The following is a 19,402-nucleotide window of genomic DNA, read 5'->3' as shown; positions in this document are numbered from 1 at the left end:
TATATATATATATATAAAAGAAAAAAATGTAGAGTTACTGCTCACAATCCTACTTGTGTTATTCATTATTAAAAAAAATAGAACACACCTGAACCATAGGATCAGATTTTGCTAGACGTTTCAGACCTTCTACAAGTTTGGGCAGGTCAGCAGGATTTTGAGGTTCAACAGCAACTCTCACTACAGGACTTACAGAGAATTTCATCACCTGAATTGAAGAACAGAAGTTTTCAAAACTTACAATATACATCTTCACTAATGACAAGTAGAGCTTCTGCCACTGTTTCAAACGAGCACTAGACATATCAGCGCCAGGATTGCTAATTTAATACAAAAAAAATTAATATTTCATATCTTTAACACAACCTTGCACTTGGTACTTCAGCATGCATCCATCACTGTCACACTTAACAGATGAAACTAATTTACTTTTACTTAACATTCATATTTTTTCCTTAGAAGAATATATTTAAAATTCTACACTTGCACATAGAAAAAATCCTAGTGAATAAATCAAGAGAAAAATAACTATCATATGGAAAGCAGATACTTTTATTCATTCAGACTGACACCAACACTATGAAATATATCAGTATATCAGATCCTCAGAAGAACACAACTTACCTTCATGTTATGTGCATCTTTGAATGTGGAAATGGTACCAGTTTTTACTAAAAACTGATCTACACCAACCAGTCCACAGATGTTTCCACATGGAACGTCTTCAATTGGTTCTACGTACCGACCCATCATAAGTATAGTTCTGAAATACAAGTTCCCTTAATTTACTATATTCATACATTGTAATGGTGCAAAGTAAAACAAGCGAGATTTATGATTTTTTTGCTAACTAATTTAGATACTTTATAACATTAAATTTTCAAACTAATTAAAAAGGTATTAATTACTCTAGCCACAAATTGACAAGACCTATTAAAGTTTAAAATCAATTGTACAAAAGCTACCTGAGCTCAGCCCATTTTATTCATCTTGTTTAAGCAGATTAACATTTTAGAAGTGACTTTAACCCCTGACACAGAGGTACCCCTTTAAACTTTTGTGCAATGCACTGTTACATTCAAAATTTAATTAACATTATGATGTATGTTATGATTCAAAGTTATATTTTCTAAGTTAAGTCCTTTATTTCAAATGAAACCTTTACGAAATTCTACTTTTGTACTCCGTATCTTCAATAATATGATACCAGTTGTGTAGATGTACATCTAGAGGATAAGATGTTTACACTTCAAAGTTCTCTGCAAGAATGCAGTTGGAACAAATAATAAATTTTGTTAATTCCTCACTGGTGCCATACTCACTTTCAATAGATTTGTTTGAGCTTTATAGCCTACATATAGAGGTTACATACACGAGTATATAGTCATTAGAAAGAGCTCATTTTACACTATATCCAACAATGGTTACTTTGAAATTGGCATGCAGTTCGTCACAGGGTACATATTACTGCCTGTAGTATTGTTGGCTGCTTGATCAACTATAGCATTAAATATGTTATAATTAGAGATACAGTTAAATGGTAGTTAGGTCTTACTTTTATATTTTAATTAATTGTGTTATTTATGTTTTAAAATGTATAATTGAAAGATAAACATTGTAAAAATACATCATACTTTGCATCAGTTCTCAAGGATTACAATATTACATGGTACAAGAAAATTTTTCCATAGGGCACATCTCTGCCAGAGGGTACCACTGACTTGTGTCAAGATGTATAATAAATGGTAAAGAACAAGAAAGAAAAACAAGACATTAAAAATAAACCATGTTTGAAAGAAAAGACCTGAAATTATAAATATAAACAAAAGAAGAGATATAGATATTCTAAAAAAATTGAAAGGTATGTACTTTTTTCTATTTCCTAATTATAATCATTTTCATTGCATTGTACGTTAATAATAGCTAGCTGTAGTTGATAGTATTACCAATATTAGTTGATACACTGAAATTAGACTATGTTCACACACACATATTAAAGTAGTTATCCATTAATTACACGTAGCATATATAATGGGATAAAACATCCACCTGATATTTCTCTTAGAACTGCATCAAAAAAATCAGTATTAATATCAATGTGTTGTTAAAAATTTCCAATTCTGAAACATCACACTATCAGCTGTGTTCAAAAATGGTAGATAAACAGTGGAATATCTGAAAACGTATTGCTTGTAAGTTTATAAAATTAATCTCACAAATTCAAGATTTCCTACTGAATTTGAAATAACTGGGGTATCAAAATTCATACTGAAGTTTACTGACAAATACAATTACCACCTCGGTGCTTCATTTTATAGTTTATCCAAGAGGTTAATAAATCTGAAGTCATAGGTATACCCTGAGAGCAAATGTTTTTCTGAGGTAGTTTTAAATTATCTACAATTGATGCAAATAACCAGAAATTTTGGATCTATTTTTACACAAACATCCCCATCAACATACATAATCCATATTGAAACAACTTATTTTGCCTACCTTTGAACGGACTTTTCGACAATGTCTTCTTTCTTGCCTGGCACATAATTAGGACCCATGATACGACACTTCAAACCTGATGATACAGTTCCAGAAAATACTCGGCCAAATGCATAGAAACGACCTTTATCAGTGGTAGGAACCATCTTTGATATGTACATCATCAAATGTCCATTTGGATCACATGCCTTGATGGCTAAGAGAAATATTTCAAATGAATAAACAAAAGTTACAAAAATTCTATTCGGAGATCTATCCGAGTGTTTCTTTAGTTCAAACCTTAGACAAAAACACAGTGGAGCTTTGGGTAAAAACAACTGCATCATGCTGCATACCACTAAACATATTTCAATTAATACTTTCACAAAAAGTTCAAGATAAACCAGTACAAAATAACATTACTTTCATGCAGTGAAACACTTTTTATTGAACCATGTGTTCCAAATGCAGTGTTAAAACAATTTTCTTGAAATACAAAGACACCTTTGATACTATATTACAACACTTCTTTACACACACATCAAAATTAGCAATATCTAGAAACCGAGGTATTGGCAAAGTAAATATTTGTATAACATCACACTATTGGAAATTTGGTATTTTGGGATATTAACATTGGGCTTTGGCAATAGTTGAATCTAATCTTATTAGTAATGCATCCTAATTGTGAAGCTTTCACAGCATAGTACAATAAAAGATCTTAACACTTATTCAGCAAAGTGCATTCTGATCACATTAGTCAGCTTTTGGCAAAATACAACAAAGATAAAGTTTGTGACAAAAGTATTTGTCATGCCATAAAATTCTTCATAAAAGTAGCCATGACGAAAGAAGTAGCACAAAGAATCACTAATAAAATTCAACTAGATTTTAAAGACCCAAAAACTTGAGATATTTACAATAATTGACAATTTTTCTTCAGAAGTAAAAAACATTAAAGATTGTGTTATAAAATATACGGAAAAGAAGCACACATCACATGAGAAGTAAGTATTTGTTGAGTTGACTACAAAATACAGCTGGGCAATTATTAGTATTTGCTAACTGATTCAATCAACAGACCCATTAATCAACTGCACTGGATAAATCTATTACTAAATACACTTTTCCTCAAACCATGTATATACATGTAAAAAATTAAATTGGTGAAAGTATTGTTAGTCATTTACCTTCCACCTGTTCAGCATTTTAAGATAAGTGACAGGTAATTAGTACTTTGCCATAATAAAGGCAGGGTGAACAAGTTTTGATGGCAATTGGAAACTCAAGACCACCGCAACTCACTCTGAAACCACCAAAGGAAAAAACAAACAAAAATAACAGACTAAAATTGAGCAAACACATTACCTATAATGTAGCTTTTTGCTTAAGAAACAATATTTTGATTGCTTAGATGGTTAAATTAATCTAAATTAATAATAAATCAAAAATACAACCGGAAATACCAATTTTAAATAATCAACTACCTTACATGACACTAATCGATGTAGTCACTGCTAGTAAGCAACTGATTAAATTGCCTGGCTCTTATACACGTGTCATTAACTCTCTTAACTATTTTGTACTTGTTAGTTTCCATACTATAACTTTTAATACAGTACACATATCTTCACAAAATTTTGCAGATTAGCAGGAAACATTACAAGGCTTTCATATACAAAATGTTAGATTTTTTTTTCAAGTTTTAAGATTAAGTAATGATACGTTCATGCATTTTTTTTTCTTTTCAAATGTTGACTATCCAACATGCAAAGTTATTTTGATTTTAAAATAACCAAAAATTACCATATCAATAACATAAAATTTCACTATAATTTATCAAGCTTAGTAACTAAGCTGTTTTTAGGACTAAAAAAATTAAATTTCAAGTTCACTAGTCTTATCTTACAGCTTGAAATCTAGCATAAAAAGAAAGTCCTCAAAAGGAAATATTTCAAAATGGTTGAGAAAGCCACTAGGGGGACATTCTGAGTGTTTGATTGGTTATTCACATTTCATAGACAGAAGTAGGTGTAGATGAGTAAGCTTCTAAAAATGGAAAGAAGCAGGCAAAACCACCATTTCAGTAAATGTAGCAATATATCAGCAAATAGAAGGTTCTTATTTTATATTTTAACTTTTCAATATCAGTAATTTGAGTTCCTAATTCATAAGAAACCACAGACTTTGTATTTTAATATCATAAACATCTAATCTGAACCAATGCAGCATTCAATACACTATGTGACACACAAATATTCAGGATTTCTTTGATATTTACTTTTAAATTAAGAAATTAACTAATGTATAATACTAACATTTGATTTATAATCTACAATTTGATATAAAACTTACTGAAATACATTCATAAGATAGTGATTCAATAAAATTTTGAATGAGAGTCAACAAACACGATGATATGACCTTCAACCCATGATGATAGGGTTAATATTTTAAGGTTATCATTTATGGACAGATATTTTAGTCTCACAGAACTTTTCTTTTAATCCTTTTTTCCAGCCAGGTTATTTCAAGTTTTAGCCAGAAAAAATATGGGATATAAAATTTTGAAAAGTTAATGTATCCAAACAAATTGATTCCAAAATAAAATTTACTGAAATATGTTAATTATCTTTTGAGATAAGTTCAACTTGTCAATAGACAAAACAGACAGAAATACAGATACATGACAATGTAAAAGCTAATTTCTAGCTAAAATAGTACATTTTTGAAATTGGTGATGTCAAAAAATGTAAAATTTAACTTTCTGGATGTTTTTTTGTTATACCTTTTATTTCTAAAGTTTTCAAAATCTTAAACCAGGGATTTTTTTCTAGCAACTTGTTACTTCCAATTAATCCAACATAACATATAATGTAGGACTGCTGGACTATCATTCTGAATGGTACAAGATTTCTTTTCACATTATCAATATAGCAGGTCCAAAGCGAAGGAAAAAGTCTAACAGTAAAAATACATTATTCCCTAAATGTTAATATTTAGCGAATTAAAATGTAGGAAATTTCTTCACTTCTCCCATCTTAGAGGCCAAAAAATACAATGAATTTACTTAAATCTTTAAGAATTTAAATTTTCTATTAATACTTTGATACCTTAAATGTATAAAGAAAAAGATAAATAAGATCAAAACCATTTTATCCTACAGCTTACGACACTTATCAATGAAAACTACTAGGTCAAGTTCGAAAAATATCACTTATTTAACTTGTTTTTATATGAACCAGTTAAGCTACTGAACACAAAGTTGATGGAAATTAGATTTAAAACTACAGATTCTTAGGGAATAAATAAGAGCAACTGTGAAAAATAAAACCTTATTGTATAAACTCACCTACAGCAGCCTCATCATCTAATGGCCCTTCATAAAGCATTTCCATACGGTACTTCTGGGCAGTCACTGGTGAAGGCAAGTGAATGGTGATCATCTGGAGAAGAGAGTCACCAGCAGGAAGCCAAGTTCGCATCACCACCTAACAATTTCAGAGCCCATTGATGAATTAAGGAAACATACAATACCTTTCAAATGTAATTGTTATTCTATATTAGTAAGAAGATGAGAGAGACATCTACATTTGTTTTTATTTAGGGATTATTTAAAACCTTAAGTACTTAAAACATTTTTCCAAATTGCTTAACCCTTTTGCAATGGGCTTGGAATAATAAACACGAGTTAAATATTTATACTACAACTTTTAACCCGATGACGACAGACTACTTAACTTTCTGCATAGCCAATGCAAGTCTTGCTATATTTTGTTTCAACAATAAAACTAGTGGATGAAATTCTTTCAAACTTCATAAGAACTTTCATAAATGCACTTAGTTTAAGAAACTTAAAGCCTGTTACTTTTCATAAACTGTTTTTTTTGCATTATGATCTTTAATATTTTAGAAAAATTACATTAGGAAACTGTATTTGTTCTATTATATATAATGCAAACCAACAAATGTGATGTGCCCTCTGACCCCTACCTATAATAAAATCTATCTACATAGGACAATTGCACAGCTCCAATGATGTACAGTTTATACCAACTAATTAATAACACAAGCATAACATTTAAGTGGTTAGCTACCTTTAGAAGATTCTTTCCATCTTTTTCCTTATCTTCTCCTTTCAAAACTATATTCAGCTTCTCTAAGAGCTTGGATGTTTCTTCTTTCTTGTAATTCATGATAGCATCAAACACCTAAAAGCAAACATTTTAGCTACAATTAATTTACTCATTTTCACAACAATTAAATTAATTTCTATTCATTTAGAAGTCATCAGTTGACATGTTTAATAATGAAAAAATCCTGATATGTTATGTAACCAAGCAATTTAGATTTAAAAGATACTAGGACAGCTCAATCCCATCCTATATAACTATAACAAGTATATTCATTCACAAACTACCTTAAATAGTGTGTTTCATAAGCTTTTATTTAAATAACTGTACGAACTAAAGAATTATTTCCAGTGATTTTAGGGATAATGCATATGTTTGTAGGTCTTGTAAATACCTCAGGCAAGAAATTTCTGCCTATACAAGTAACCTCAAATAACAATACAGCAACAGAACAAAACAGTTTGGCTTCAGCAAACACAGATGGAGAGTCTCAAACATTTTCTCACACATCAACCATGTGCAGAATCCCACTTTCTCCTGTTTTTATCCCAATCCAACTTGATCACTTACATAATTTCCATGCAGACACACATTCTGTTTAACTTGTTTAATGGTGCCAATTGTTAGTAGCCCTATGGTTTGAGACCCAGAATTTATTAAGCAGCATCATTTATGTTTTAAGCCCTTTTGGTGTAATTATGAAGAAACCACTAATTGAAAACTCAACTGCATCTACCAGTGTTATAACAATAATAGTAAAATTTGCTAAAACGACTGTTCTGGAAATAATGTAACACAAGAATGTATTACAATACAATAATAATTACAAAAGTTCAAAAAATGGTCTTAAAATCTACAATAAAACACTAAAGCTTGTTTTACTGTTCACCCTCAAACCCTTACATTGGTAAGCATAAACAAATAGGAAATAAACCAACAAAGCATCTTCATTGTTTGAATTTTTTAAAAATAATAATAAAAGTAAAACAACCTTGGAAAGTAAGCTTATATTTTGGGCTCACCACACACTTAAAAAAAATGCTTCAAAAACTGGTTTTAACTTTACCAAAAACAAACAAGTACTAATTATATTGCAATATTCAATATGATGAGCATTATAATTATATTTCTAACATATGTAGCTTTTGTTTATAATAATTAACAGTATCACCTGCACCTTTCTTAACACCCACACACAGCAGTTCCTACATACAATCACCAAACCCTGGCACATATGCTTACAATTTACAATGCATTTATAATTTTAGAAATACCACTTAAATTAAGTTATTGAAACTGAATTGGAATAAGTTTAACTCTTTTATATTTGAAATGACTAGAAAAGAAATATTATTGTAAGGAAATTAATTTTCTTGCTTCTAAATTTACTTCAACGTGTTCGGACTAAGTGTACAAGTAGATCTGACAGTACTCTTTAAGTGCAAACTTTATACTAACCCCACAGCTTACAGCAGAAAGTCTAGCACAGAATTTAAAATTTTTAGTATTAGATTTGTATCTTCCTACATGTATGATCCTGAGCTTAGTTTATCAGAAGTCAGAAGCAAGAACACACAAAAGCAGGGAACCCTTCCAGCTGCATTTGACAAACAACAGAAGTGCAATTCCAGTTCAAAGGAAACAAAACATTTAAACAGAGCAGCGGCCACACTTATCTGCATGGATCAGATGCCTGCATACCCTACTGGAAAAAATAAAAAAATTAAAAATCTCCCGGCCATACTCAACAGTCACTTCCTAGTCACAAGTTCTTTATAAATACAAAGATTAAGACTTCATAATGGAACAAAGAAAGCACTAAGTGCAGTTATTAGGCATATCTTCATACTCATGCACTACTAGCCCCTGGACAGGTACAGCCACAGATACGTACATGTCAGTAACTGTCCAATTCATTTCAGAGAGCTAGGAAATGCAAACCTGGTGCATAGTTTATACTGGGATGAACACAGATCATGTTGCTTAAGTCCTGAAGGAAGCCCTTGAGATATTAGACAACTGATACTTTGACAATTACAGACAATGCTAATAAAAAAAATTGTAATGGTTTAACCTCTAATTCTTGAATTCCACTCTTTTTCATATAACTCAAATTGGACAATTAACAAAGCAAAACTAAACAGTAAAATGTGAATATACTTGTTTCTTGCAAAAAACCTGCCACGAGTGAAACAACTTTAGATGATGTCAGACATCATATCCAAATTTGTTACTTGAACCACTTTCAGTTTTAATGAATCATTAGTTTTGTTTGTATATTGGAGTCTAGCGATAACTTTTTATTTACTTGTAGCACTTAATAGAAGGGATCGTGACGAAACAAAAATGCTACCATAGAAATCACCCATTTAATACCACCAAGATCACCATATGTGGAGTGAATCAAAATATTACCATGTCAATGAATGTTCATTTAAATAAGTAACCTTTCCAGAAAGGCATACAGGGAAAAAAAACACAACAAAAATCACCCATTTAATACCACTGAAATTACTATATGCATGGAGCAAATAAAAATTTCACCATGTCAATGAATTTTCATCTAAGTAATCTTTCTAGAAAAGCATACAGGAAAAAAAATGACAAACGTTATCACTAATTCTTTCACAAAATTCTTCCACCTGGGGTCCCAATGGTTTTTTATTTTTATTAAAAAGGATACGTGCGCGTGTGCGCATGTTTAGTTATATACATGTATGTATGTATGTATAAAAAGCAGACGATACACTACTGTGGGCACATAATTGGATTTAGATTTGAGGGTAGTTCGGTATAGATATGAATAATAAAATAGAATCAGGTATACTCACATCCCATGCATGGAATTGTTGGTGCACAAAAATATAGCTGGTAAAAAGGATACAAACAAGTGCAATAAAAATTACTTTTATAAAGACAAGTATGGATCAATATATGGCTAGTTAGAGTAATACAGAAAGTTAATGCTACAAGTACTCAAACAAGAAAGTCAAAACTACAAAAATAAACGTTTCTTAAAATTCAAAAATTGTATCCTTACTTTAGCAAATCATTAATTATGCTAATCTGAGCTAAAGTAGGGATAATTTTTTACATTTTAAGTAACTCGGTTTTTGTACTTTTGACTTTAATATCAATACTTTTTGTAGCATTAAAGCTTTCTATATTGTCTGTGATAACTCTTGGAGGCTCATAACACTTGTTTAGCATGACTGAATGAGAGGCAATAATCAAAAGCAAATTATTATCAGGATATTGACAGACTAGGATGATGCTTTGAGGACAGTGTACCTAGTAACACATGCCCATCTATCCATAGGTCTCTATAGCATGGATGGTTTCTGTGATTTGGCCCAAAAACTGCTGGGGTAGAAAAACTCCACCCATTTTAGAATCTGTGGGGGTGCTTGCTCCCACAGCCCCACTCTACCCAGCTCAATGAGAGTTCTTCCAGTGTTTTTCTTCTGATAGTATTGAGTATTATGATACAAGAATATGTAAGAGTATCATGGATCAAAAATATTGGGATGTAAAAAAAAAATAACCACAAAAAACGAAAGTAACCCCCTCTTGGTTTGTAAAGGTTAAGATTTACGTTTAGAATGTGAAAATAACATCTCTCACTATACTATACCTTGTAAATAGGGTCCAACACAAACATTATGAAAGCTCTCTTGTACCCTTCACCAGCCTTCTTGCTCCATTTTTTTGTCTGTGGATTATAATAGTTCTCACCCCACAATTTACCCATTAGCTTATCAATGTCGATTTTAAACTTCTCAGCATAAATTTCAGAAAACTGTTTGAGAGTGAATGCCCATCCATGGAGACCAGAACCAAATCCAACACTTCCTTTCATTGGATCCACCTAAAATACAGATACAAGTTATTTAAAATGAGTAACTCATTAACTGGTCAAATAGAGTTAATAAGATAATTTATTAATACATAGTCAAAAAGTAAAAAAGCTTCAGAAAAGCAACACTAACATGTTTCATGTGTAAAAATATCAGTAATAGCTTAGTTCAAATTATAATATTAAGAATACTATTTTAATATTTGAAAATGACATACCTTTATATCACCCATTGGTCCTGTCTCATCACTGTATGTGGCAATGATGACATTGATGTTTTCAATATTTCTCTGGAATGTTTGATAGAGCTCCTCAGCTTCAAGCTGTAGAGTCAATAGAGCCAAGTCCACCTTATTCATGAATAGAACAGGTTTTATTCGTTCTGCAATTGCTTGGCGTAGCACAGTTTCTGTCTGAACACACACTCCTTCATAACAAGAGAAAAACAATTTATCATGTGGAAAATGCTCTTAATAAGCCTGCAAGTATACTACATGAAACTGAGCATTTCACCCGATTTCCTCATACTTCTACACCCACACAAGATTTTATGTGGTTTGATGTAAATGTTCAAAACATTACAAAAATTTATCAAATAGATACTAAACATAAAAACTACAGAATCAGATTCAAGGTATCATTTGATATTCAGACTTGAATATTTGTTAATAGCACCCATTTTTATAAAGTATATATTGACATGGTAGCAGCTTGTTTTACCATTTATAACTAAGGACAACAGTGCTTTAGAATGTAGGGATGGGCTGGGAAAACAATAGCAGATGCACATTATGTATTGGTCATTATAGTCACAAATCTCTTATAATAAGCTAACAAACTTTTATAAACACCCAACTTAGGTTTTCAAAAACTATTCAGACATTCACTTCAGCCAAAAAAACATTGCTAAAGTAGAGCCAGTGAGTACTGTAACAGCCAAATTTTCTGCTAATTATTTTGTTTCTGGCATCAGAAGGGCTAGCTCAACAATGCTCGAAGTTACTGCAATGATTTATATATCAAATATTGCATTTTAACTAGGAGAGTGAAGAAGCAGTAACTTCTACACATGATGTCCATCGAGACAACTCATCATGCCAGGCTAAAACTGCTGTCTTCATAGTGACTATCATTCACTATTATTGATTGTTTAAAAAGAGGGGAAAAAGTAAAAGATATTTTTAATCAAGTATGATCTAGGGATGACAATGCAAAAAAGTACAAAAACAAGGTAGGGATGAATTTACAAAACCATACAAAAAAATCCCTAAATAAATAGCGACTGAGTCAATTTCAAGCTTATAGGAATTAGTCATTGTAAGACTTTATAGCATTATTCAGTTTAAATGCTTTTATTCAAGACTGAATTCAAGTAAAAGGAATTCAACATTCAGTTGTAGAAAAATTTTTCTGAAATACTAAATATCCAAAGCTTTCAGTACTGATACAGAAAAACTATGCACTATATACAGAAAGTTTTTAGACATTAGAAAATTTTAATCCATAAGTGTTCTTACTGCATATTAAAAACAAATGTACAAAAAAAAAAAGCGAAACAGTCATACAATTAAAAACCAGTGATGAAAAGGGAAGTAGTAAATGTAATTTGTTCAAAACATCTACAAAAAAGAGCTACTTTAAAATTACAAGATTATGTTCAACACAAGCCAGTATTAACCTTTAATATAAACATTAAAAATTTATATAGTGCTGCTGTTCATATAAAAAAAATATTATAAATAAAACACTAATCCACATCTGCTCTTACCACTAACACAGTCCACAACAACCAGGGCTCCATCAGTTACACGTAAGGCAGCTGTAACTTCTGAAGAAAAGTCTACATGGCCCGGAGAATCAATCAAATTGATCAAAAAACCCTTTTCGCCTTTTTCTCTTTGATTTTCCCATGTAATGAATTGCAAATCTTTATCTTCCAACTCAAAGTACATGGAAAGAGCCCTAAAAAAAATGTTCCGAAGTATAAACACTTGTTCATTAATGACATAAAACAGAATTACTCAAAACCTAAGGAGTCAGTTTCCACAAGCAAATTAGTAAAATATACTAACTAGTTTTGGATTAATGAATACAGCTTAAATATATTAAATATCAGCTGAAGTCCAGCGTACAGATTGATGTTCTTCACAAGACATCCCACAAAACCTGCAATTTCTATCTGATCCAATGTAACAGTTAATATTTCACATTTCCATTCTCTCAAATTAACCTTTATCTGAAAGTGTCTCATACTTGTATAATTCATAATTAATATTTCCAAATCTTAAATTCATACACACTTAAAGATAATCTAAACAGAGGCATAATACTTGTATCAAAAAAATTAACAAGCATTTAAATAATCTCAACTATTTAGTTACATGCACCATTTGAGCAAGTTTTTCAATCTATGTATTAATTTAAAATTAATGTTCAGTTTCCTTCACAAGTTATGAAAGGTTTTTTTCTTGTTAATCATTTTGGATTTACAATTTTCAAACCTGTAACCCTTTCGAGACAGGTTACGGGTGAAAGGCCATGTCATCACCTTTGTTGACTCGCATTCAAAACTTTACTGAACTACTATTTAATGAATTTGTACCAATAAGTTGGATATCAAACTGAAGATTATAATTCAAATTTTAATACAATATATTACTCAATTACTGAGCCTGTACTGAAAGAGTTAATTTAAAAACTATTTCCCATGACATGTTGTTTTATTTGCCCAAATAATTGTGTTGTGCACTACAATATGAAAGTAGAATAAAATATTTACGTGGATTTTATAGTAATGCATCTTTCTTGTTCATCTTTTCTGGTGTCTGTAAACCTAGCTTCTCCAGCTTTGGCAGCAGCAATAATACCAGCCTTAGATACAAGAGAGTCTGTCAGAGTTGACTTTCCGTGGTCTACATGGGCAATAACAGACATGTTACGGATGTTTTTTTTCTTGTTCATTAAAGAACGTATCTGATCCACCGTAAAGTGCACCTAAAGAAAAAAATTAAGTGTTATTCTCAATCTTTATTAAATTCTACACTATGTGCTTGAGCTAAACAACTACACAAAAGTTAATACAACCCATCAAGTCAAATTTAAAATCACAATTTAGTATTCATTTTAATTTCACTGGAACTACCATTTTGGTTAGTCACACATATATAGTAAAACTAAAAATGTCTAGTTGATTGCACCAGCCTCAATCAAATATTGAAAAATAAAAATTTTGTTCTTAAAATCATGGATTACCTTAAGTAACAAGCCTTTATTGCTCAAAAATAAATTGAAGAATATTTCATAGTTAAAATTGTCAGCTAGTTAGAAAGACTTTTTCTTCTGACATTCAAAATGTGATTAATTGCATTTTACATACTTTTGCTCTATCAAGAATAAGAATACAGTACATGTTTTCTAAGTACAAAAGAATTTTGTGTAGAAAATCAGTTGCACTGTTGTAAATTTATGAGACTGTTAACATTTACCACACAGTCACAATAAAAAAATTTTTTTGGTTATTAGAATAACATGATCAAAATAAATGGTATAAAAACTGCCTCATTACTCCAGAAAGTTTTGTAATGAGAGTCCAGTATTTAAAATATTTTATAAACAAATTCCCCATTTTCACCTTTCCTTCATTTTATACACTAATAACCTTCTGAACTCCTCTTCATCTATTTGTTTGGGTAACTTACTAAATATATACTTTTTATATCATTCAAAAACCTGATGCTTGAAACTAGCCAAAATATACTCTTGCATAGAAAACTTAGATATTTTGTATCCTTAGTGAAATATAAAATAATGTTTGCATTTTGGATATCATATAACAGACATTGTTAGTACTCTATAAAAAAAAAAAAAAAAAAATACTGCATCACCTACAGGCTCCCATGGTTAGTCATTTGAAAACAATAGGGATTTTAAGGCAAATTAATTGAAACTACAAACAGAAATAGGCTTATATTAAGAGGCTTGACTTTCAATAAATTGATAGAATGAGTTTCAGGTGAGGCTGAAAATTTTCTAATCAGAATATGAACCCCCATATCCATAGTTTAGCAAAATAACCTATGGGCCACACTTGACCCTCAGGAACCAAGATCTACACTGATAATTATAAGAATATTTTCATAATAAATATGAGCAAATGCAGTTTTGTTTGAATTTTGAATAGAAAGTTAATTTCTTTTATTACAAATCTACTAAACCCCATCTTCGAGTCATTTTTGCCTTTATACACGCCAACAGGGTGACATGTCAACCATCTGTTTTGTCTTCACACTCAAAATGCTTAATTACACTGCATGAAACTTAGTACACTTTCTACACAGTATATGGTTTGTGCTTGAAAGATGTAATATCATTTGGTTTAGTATTTGTAACATTTTACATTGTGAACTTTCAGACCTTTCAAAACATTAAACATTTAGTCTTAATTCCTAAATCCATGCAATGTATCTTTTTTTTAAATAAAATTACAAATGCTGTGTGTGTTGTTCTAATAATAGCAAACACTTGCTCACCTGTTCATTAAAAGCTCTTAAAAAGAAACAAAAAATATGAAACATTGAAAGAAAGAAAACTATTTTTATAAATATCATTAAACAGAAAATATCTTAAATATTCATTTAAATTTAACTTGTTTTATTTTCAATTATTTATCCTTACCTACTGAAATAGTTACATAACTACAAAAATAGTATAAAACCAAACAGCAACACGCACTTGTATCCTAGACCAACAGAAGCTCAATTTCTTTCTTACAACCAGTTTGTTTTCAGTAACTAAACTTGGTTCTTGTATTTGTATGTTTTGTGAAAGTAAGCCCCAAGTTTCTATTATTGCCTATTACTAATTTACACTTAAACAATAATCATTTAGAAATTTTCAATAATATTTTTTTATATTCAATATTCACATACAGATCAAGCACTTAAGCATTTTTGTTGCATTATAAAAAAGATATTCAAAAATTAAGCCCTGCACATTACTTCCAAGTTCTAGTTCTATTCTAATGGTTATAAATTTTACTTATAAGCAATGGGTTTAGCAATAGCCAACATCATTTTGCCTACCTGCATGCTCATAATCATTAGTCACATAAGTACTGATCAATTAATTTTATAATTATTAGTATCAGTTACGTGAATATAATGTATACCATGAGGTCTTATTCTTGACTTAAGACGTATGTTACTCATTGTTAGTTACGTGTATTTCGAAAATTTAGGTTACCAATACACTGTACAGCATATGAGTATGACGTGTAACGTACAGTCTTTATTTTAGCATTTGTGTACCACAAGGCGATGAAAACTTCAAATTATAATCATACACATTATAAATAACGTTATACAGTTTAATAATTTAAAACTTATCAATACCAATAGAAAAAGGATCACCATTTACTGGTCTTGTATTGCACAATCTACAAAATATGTTGACCAATACGAATTGCAAAAAAATTAAAAAGCCTAACGACCAAGGTATAAAATTATAAATCACTGAACTTCCACTTCTAGTATTTCCCAAGTTTATGGAAATTAAATTTCATAAATTCAAATGTCTCATCCGAATCGGTATTTAACATTATTAGCCACTATTAAAACACTAACTACTGAAAAATGGAAATTCCGAATTACGTAAATTTAATGGCGACGAAACAGACATCGTCAATCTCAACAACTATTAAATAACATATTATAACACAATTTATAATATAGTTCTAAACTTTTATGTATAAATATTTACTACTACCCGATTGATAAAGATTGAAAATAGATGAAACTTACCATCTTTAATTATTGATTGTTATCTCCGCCAAACTTCAATATACCACTCCTAACGGCGGAGTACGTGGAAAGGACAGCCTTACGCCAGCAGTATTTCCAAATTGACTTATACTCTCCAAACCAGGATTATTGTTATTACTAATGTGACATAAGATGTTAAATAACAAAATATCTATAGCAAAATTTATGATTTTTTACAAATAATTACAATTTAGAGATTAAATATGAATCAGTTATTGATTTTTAAAATCTTATAAGTGAAGACTAGAAACGAGAGTACTAAAGGGAACGTTCGTAAATAAGAAAACTTAACCGCAGATTTTAATTTAAAAAATAAAAAATTCTGCGAAAGTAGTATTATTTAAATTTTTTGAAACCAAAAAAGTTAATATCAAATTGTACGTAAATTAAAAATGTTAAGGAAAAAATAAATAGATAACATACTACGTAAGTAGATAGTCTTTTACACAGGAATTCATAATAACTACTTGAAAGACAAACGTTTATGATTCAGTCTATTATTCAAGGTTGGTTATTCATTCCTTATTAAAATATTCTCAATTATTTTTCTCTCAGCAGAGTTAAATGTTTTCGAAACAATATCTATAATGAAAGGAATTGTGGATATAATTTTACTAGAATGATCAGAAGTGTAATGTAAATCAAAAGGCTGGCCTATCTCTTTTCTTTGCATATTTTACAGGTTCCATACCCCTTTCTCTTATTAGTCGAAGAATGTTCCCCCAAATAACTATGTCCATACAATATTCAAATTAACCTGTGTGCAACATTTTTCAACGTGCGCTTATCTTCTAGTCCTGAAGTACACAATGTTGGGTTTGATTTAGATAGCATGCATCTTCGATCTCGAACGCTATCGTAATAAACCTATAAGAAAACCAAAATGTAATTATTAAAAAGCAAATTCTGAAGAATTTGCAAAATTCTTAGATCAGTTATTACCAGAACCAACAATAAATCTATCCGAGAAACCATTGGTAGTTGATGACAACTTCCAAACAATTACTGAGAGCCATTCCAAAGTTGCAGAACAGACCATACTTAAACAAAAACAATACGCAGCTCATAATAAATGGAAACCACACTCACAAATAATAAAAGTGAAAAAGAACGTCGCCACCTAAGAATACAATATATGAATGCCAGAGACCCGGACATAACAACTCAGATTGATAAACTAAGGAACAAAATTCGAAATGCAACAAAACAATTAAAACAAGACAATTGGGGCACTTTTTGCTCGAAATTAAACGAACACATCAACCCAAAGAGTTTTTAGACACACCTGAAACGATTGACTAACAAACATAACACATACAAAACTTATCCAACCTTAAATCACGAAAATAAAATGGCACATAGAAACATACAAAAAAGCAGAAGTTTTCAAAGAGCAATTAAGAAAAACGTTTAAAGCCTATAATAAACCAGATATGGATACACGCTATATTAATATAGTTAATGAGTACCATAAACAAAATAAACACATCTACAGATCAAATTTCCAAGCTGTCTCATTTAATTTTCAAAATTCACAAATAAGCAATAATGATTATGAAACCCAAATCACAAACGCAATAACGAAAATAGAAGTAATTACATCTATATAACATACAAAAACAAAGCTCCAGGTGAGGATGGCACACAAGCAGTTCTTCTCAAAAAGGGTACTCACAAATTGTTTGACCATCTAACAGCATTATTCGATTTATTCCTAAACTCTCGATATATTCCAGCCTTTTAAAAGCAAGTAAATGCTCTTTTTTGAACGAATAATTAGTAATAGTCTCTACACTTTTCTAGAGATCTCATCAAAATTACTTGAAGTTCAAAACGGTTTCGGAAAATTTCGACAAATAACACATCATTTAGTGTTAACTGAAACCATCATAGTAATAAAAGCCAAGTATCGGTCGTTCATGCTCGATTTCTCCGAATTTCGTTAGTTACACGAATCTAATTCATTTTCTTTTTCTTATAATACTTCCTCTGTTCATTGCCCGTTTCCATTTTAATTGAATTAAAACTCTAACATAGGCGTAAACAGCTCCTAAATTTCGGCATTTTATTCTGTTATATAAAAGCCTGTCCAGGAGAGAGTTTTTATACCAAGGATGTATTTAGCACGAGTGAAATAAATTTGTAGTTTTCTATAAAGAGGAGGTTTTGAAGGATGATCAAATGTTTACAATAAATGTGGTTTTAACAGAACTATTGCAATAATGCAATTGATGTGATTAGCAAATAATTGTGATCAGTGAATACTGGGACATGAATTGACACTCTTTAGGTAAGGTAGAGATTGCTCATGATAGGCTTTGGTTTCCCGAAGCTAGAAGACCCTTTATCTTTCTTATGTCTATTTACGGGCGGCAAAGTTGCAAATGCGTATTAGAGGGTTCAGATTGGGTAGGCTTTGGTTTCCCGTCATTTTGACAGGCTTTTATACTAGTAATAGATAGTTTTAACCAAAAGAAATGCACTGTTGCCTGCTTTCTCGATATAAATAAACTATACGACGTTGTATGGTACAATAGCTTATGATACAAAATGAAACAAATGGATTTACTGACAGGTGTTATTCACTGATTGTCATACTTTTTAGGTAATAGAAAATGCCGAGTGAACGTAGAGGGTACCTACTCGGAGTATTTTACTCCCAGGGAGGGGAAGTTAGTCCTATCGTTTTCATCATGTATTTTAGCGATATGTCATTAGAAGATCCAAATTCGCAGACAATGTAGCGATTTAGAAGAGTTCAATGGCCCCTTAAACTGTAGCTACAAACTTATAGCCAGTTTTAAATCAAATAGTCGAGTATTGCCAAAAAAAAACAGCATACAAATAAATGTTCCAAAATCTAACCTAGTTCTATTTTTTAAAATTAACAAAAACGTTTAGAAACCCTCCCGAAATATATTTGTACGCAACTTTTTACATCACCAAAATTTCTTGGAGTAACATATGATTCAAAATTAACTTCGAAAAATCATATCGATCCAGTCAGAAATAAAATACGGCAACGAGTAAATAATATCAAAAAATTGACTAGTAAAAATACAGAAGCTACGCCAGAAAATATTATTACATATTTATAAACAATATATACGACCAGTGAT

General features: G+C 30.6%; 1 protein-coding gene across 1 annotated transcript in view; it reads right to left on the bottom strand.

The window, feature by feature from the left end:
* LOC106466652 (elongation factor 2) overlaps positions 1–16,340 on the bottom strand; it is a 23,533-nt gene extending 7,193 nt beyond the window's left edge. Inside the window, exons 1-10 of the mRNA XM_013926942.2 lie at positions 16,263–16,340; positions 13,244–13,458; positions 12,233–12,426; positions 10,683–10,891; positions 10,243–10,476; positions 6,573–6,686; positions 5,828–5,966; positions 2,497–2,692; positions 625–763; positions 89–208 (exon numbers count right to left, since the gene is read on the bottom strand). Of these exons, the coding sequence (XP_013782396.1) occupies positions 89–208; positions 625–763; positions 2,497–2,692; positions 5,828–5,966; positions 6,573–6,686; positions 10,243–10,476; positions 10,683–10,891; positions 12,233–12,426; positions 13,244–13,458; positions 16,263–16,265 (1,563 nt within the window). The 5' untranslated portion in view covers positions 16,266–16,340. The remainder of the gene's footprint in view (positions 1–88; positions 209–624; positions 764–2,496; positions 2,693–5,827; positions 5,967–6,572; positions 6,687–10,242; positions 10,477–10,682; positions 10,892–12,232; positions 12,427–13,243; positions 13,459–16,262) is intronic.
* Between the last annotated feature and the right edge of the window lie 3,062 nt (positions 16,341–19,402).

Source organism: Limulus polyphemus, unplaced genomic scaffold, assembly GCF_000517525.1.
Source record: "Limulus polyphemus unplaced genomic scaffold, Limulus_polyphemus-2.1.2 Scaffold2333, whole genome shotgun sequence".
Lineage (NCBI taxonomy): Eukaryota > Metazoa > Arthropoda > Merostomata > Xiphosura > Limulidae > Limulus > Limulus polyphemus.
Note: the sequence above shows the minus strand (reverse complement) of the source record. Positions and strands in the feature narration are given on the sequence as shown.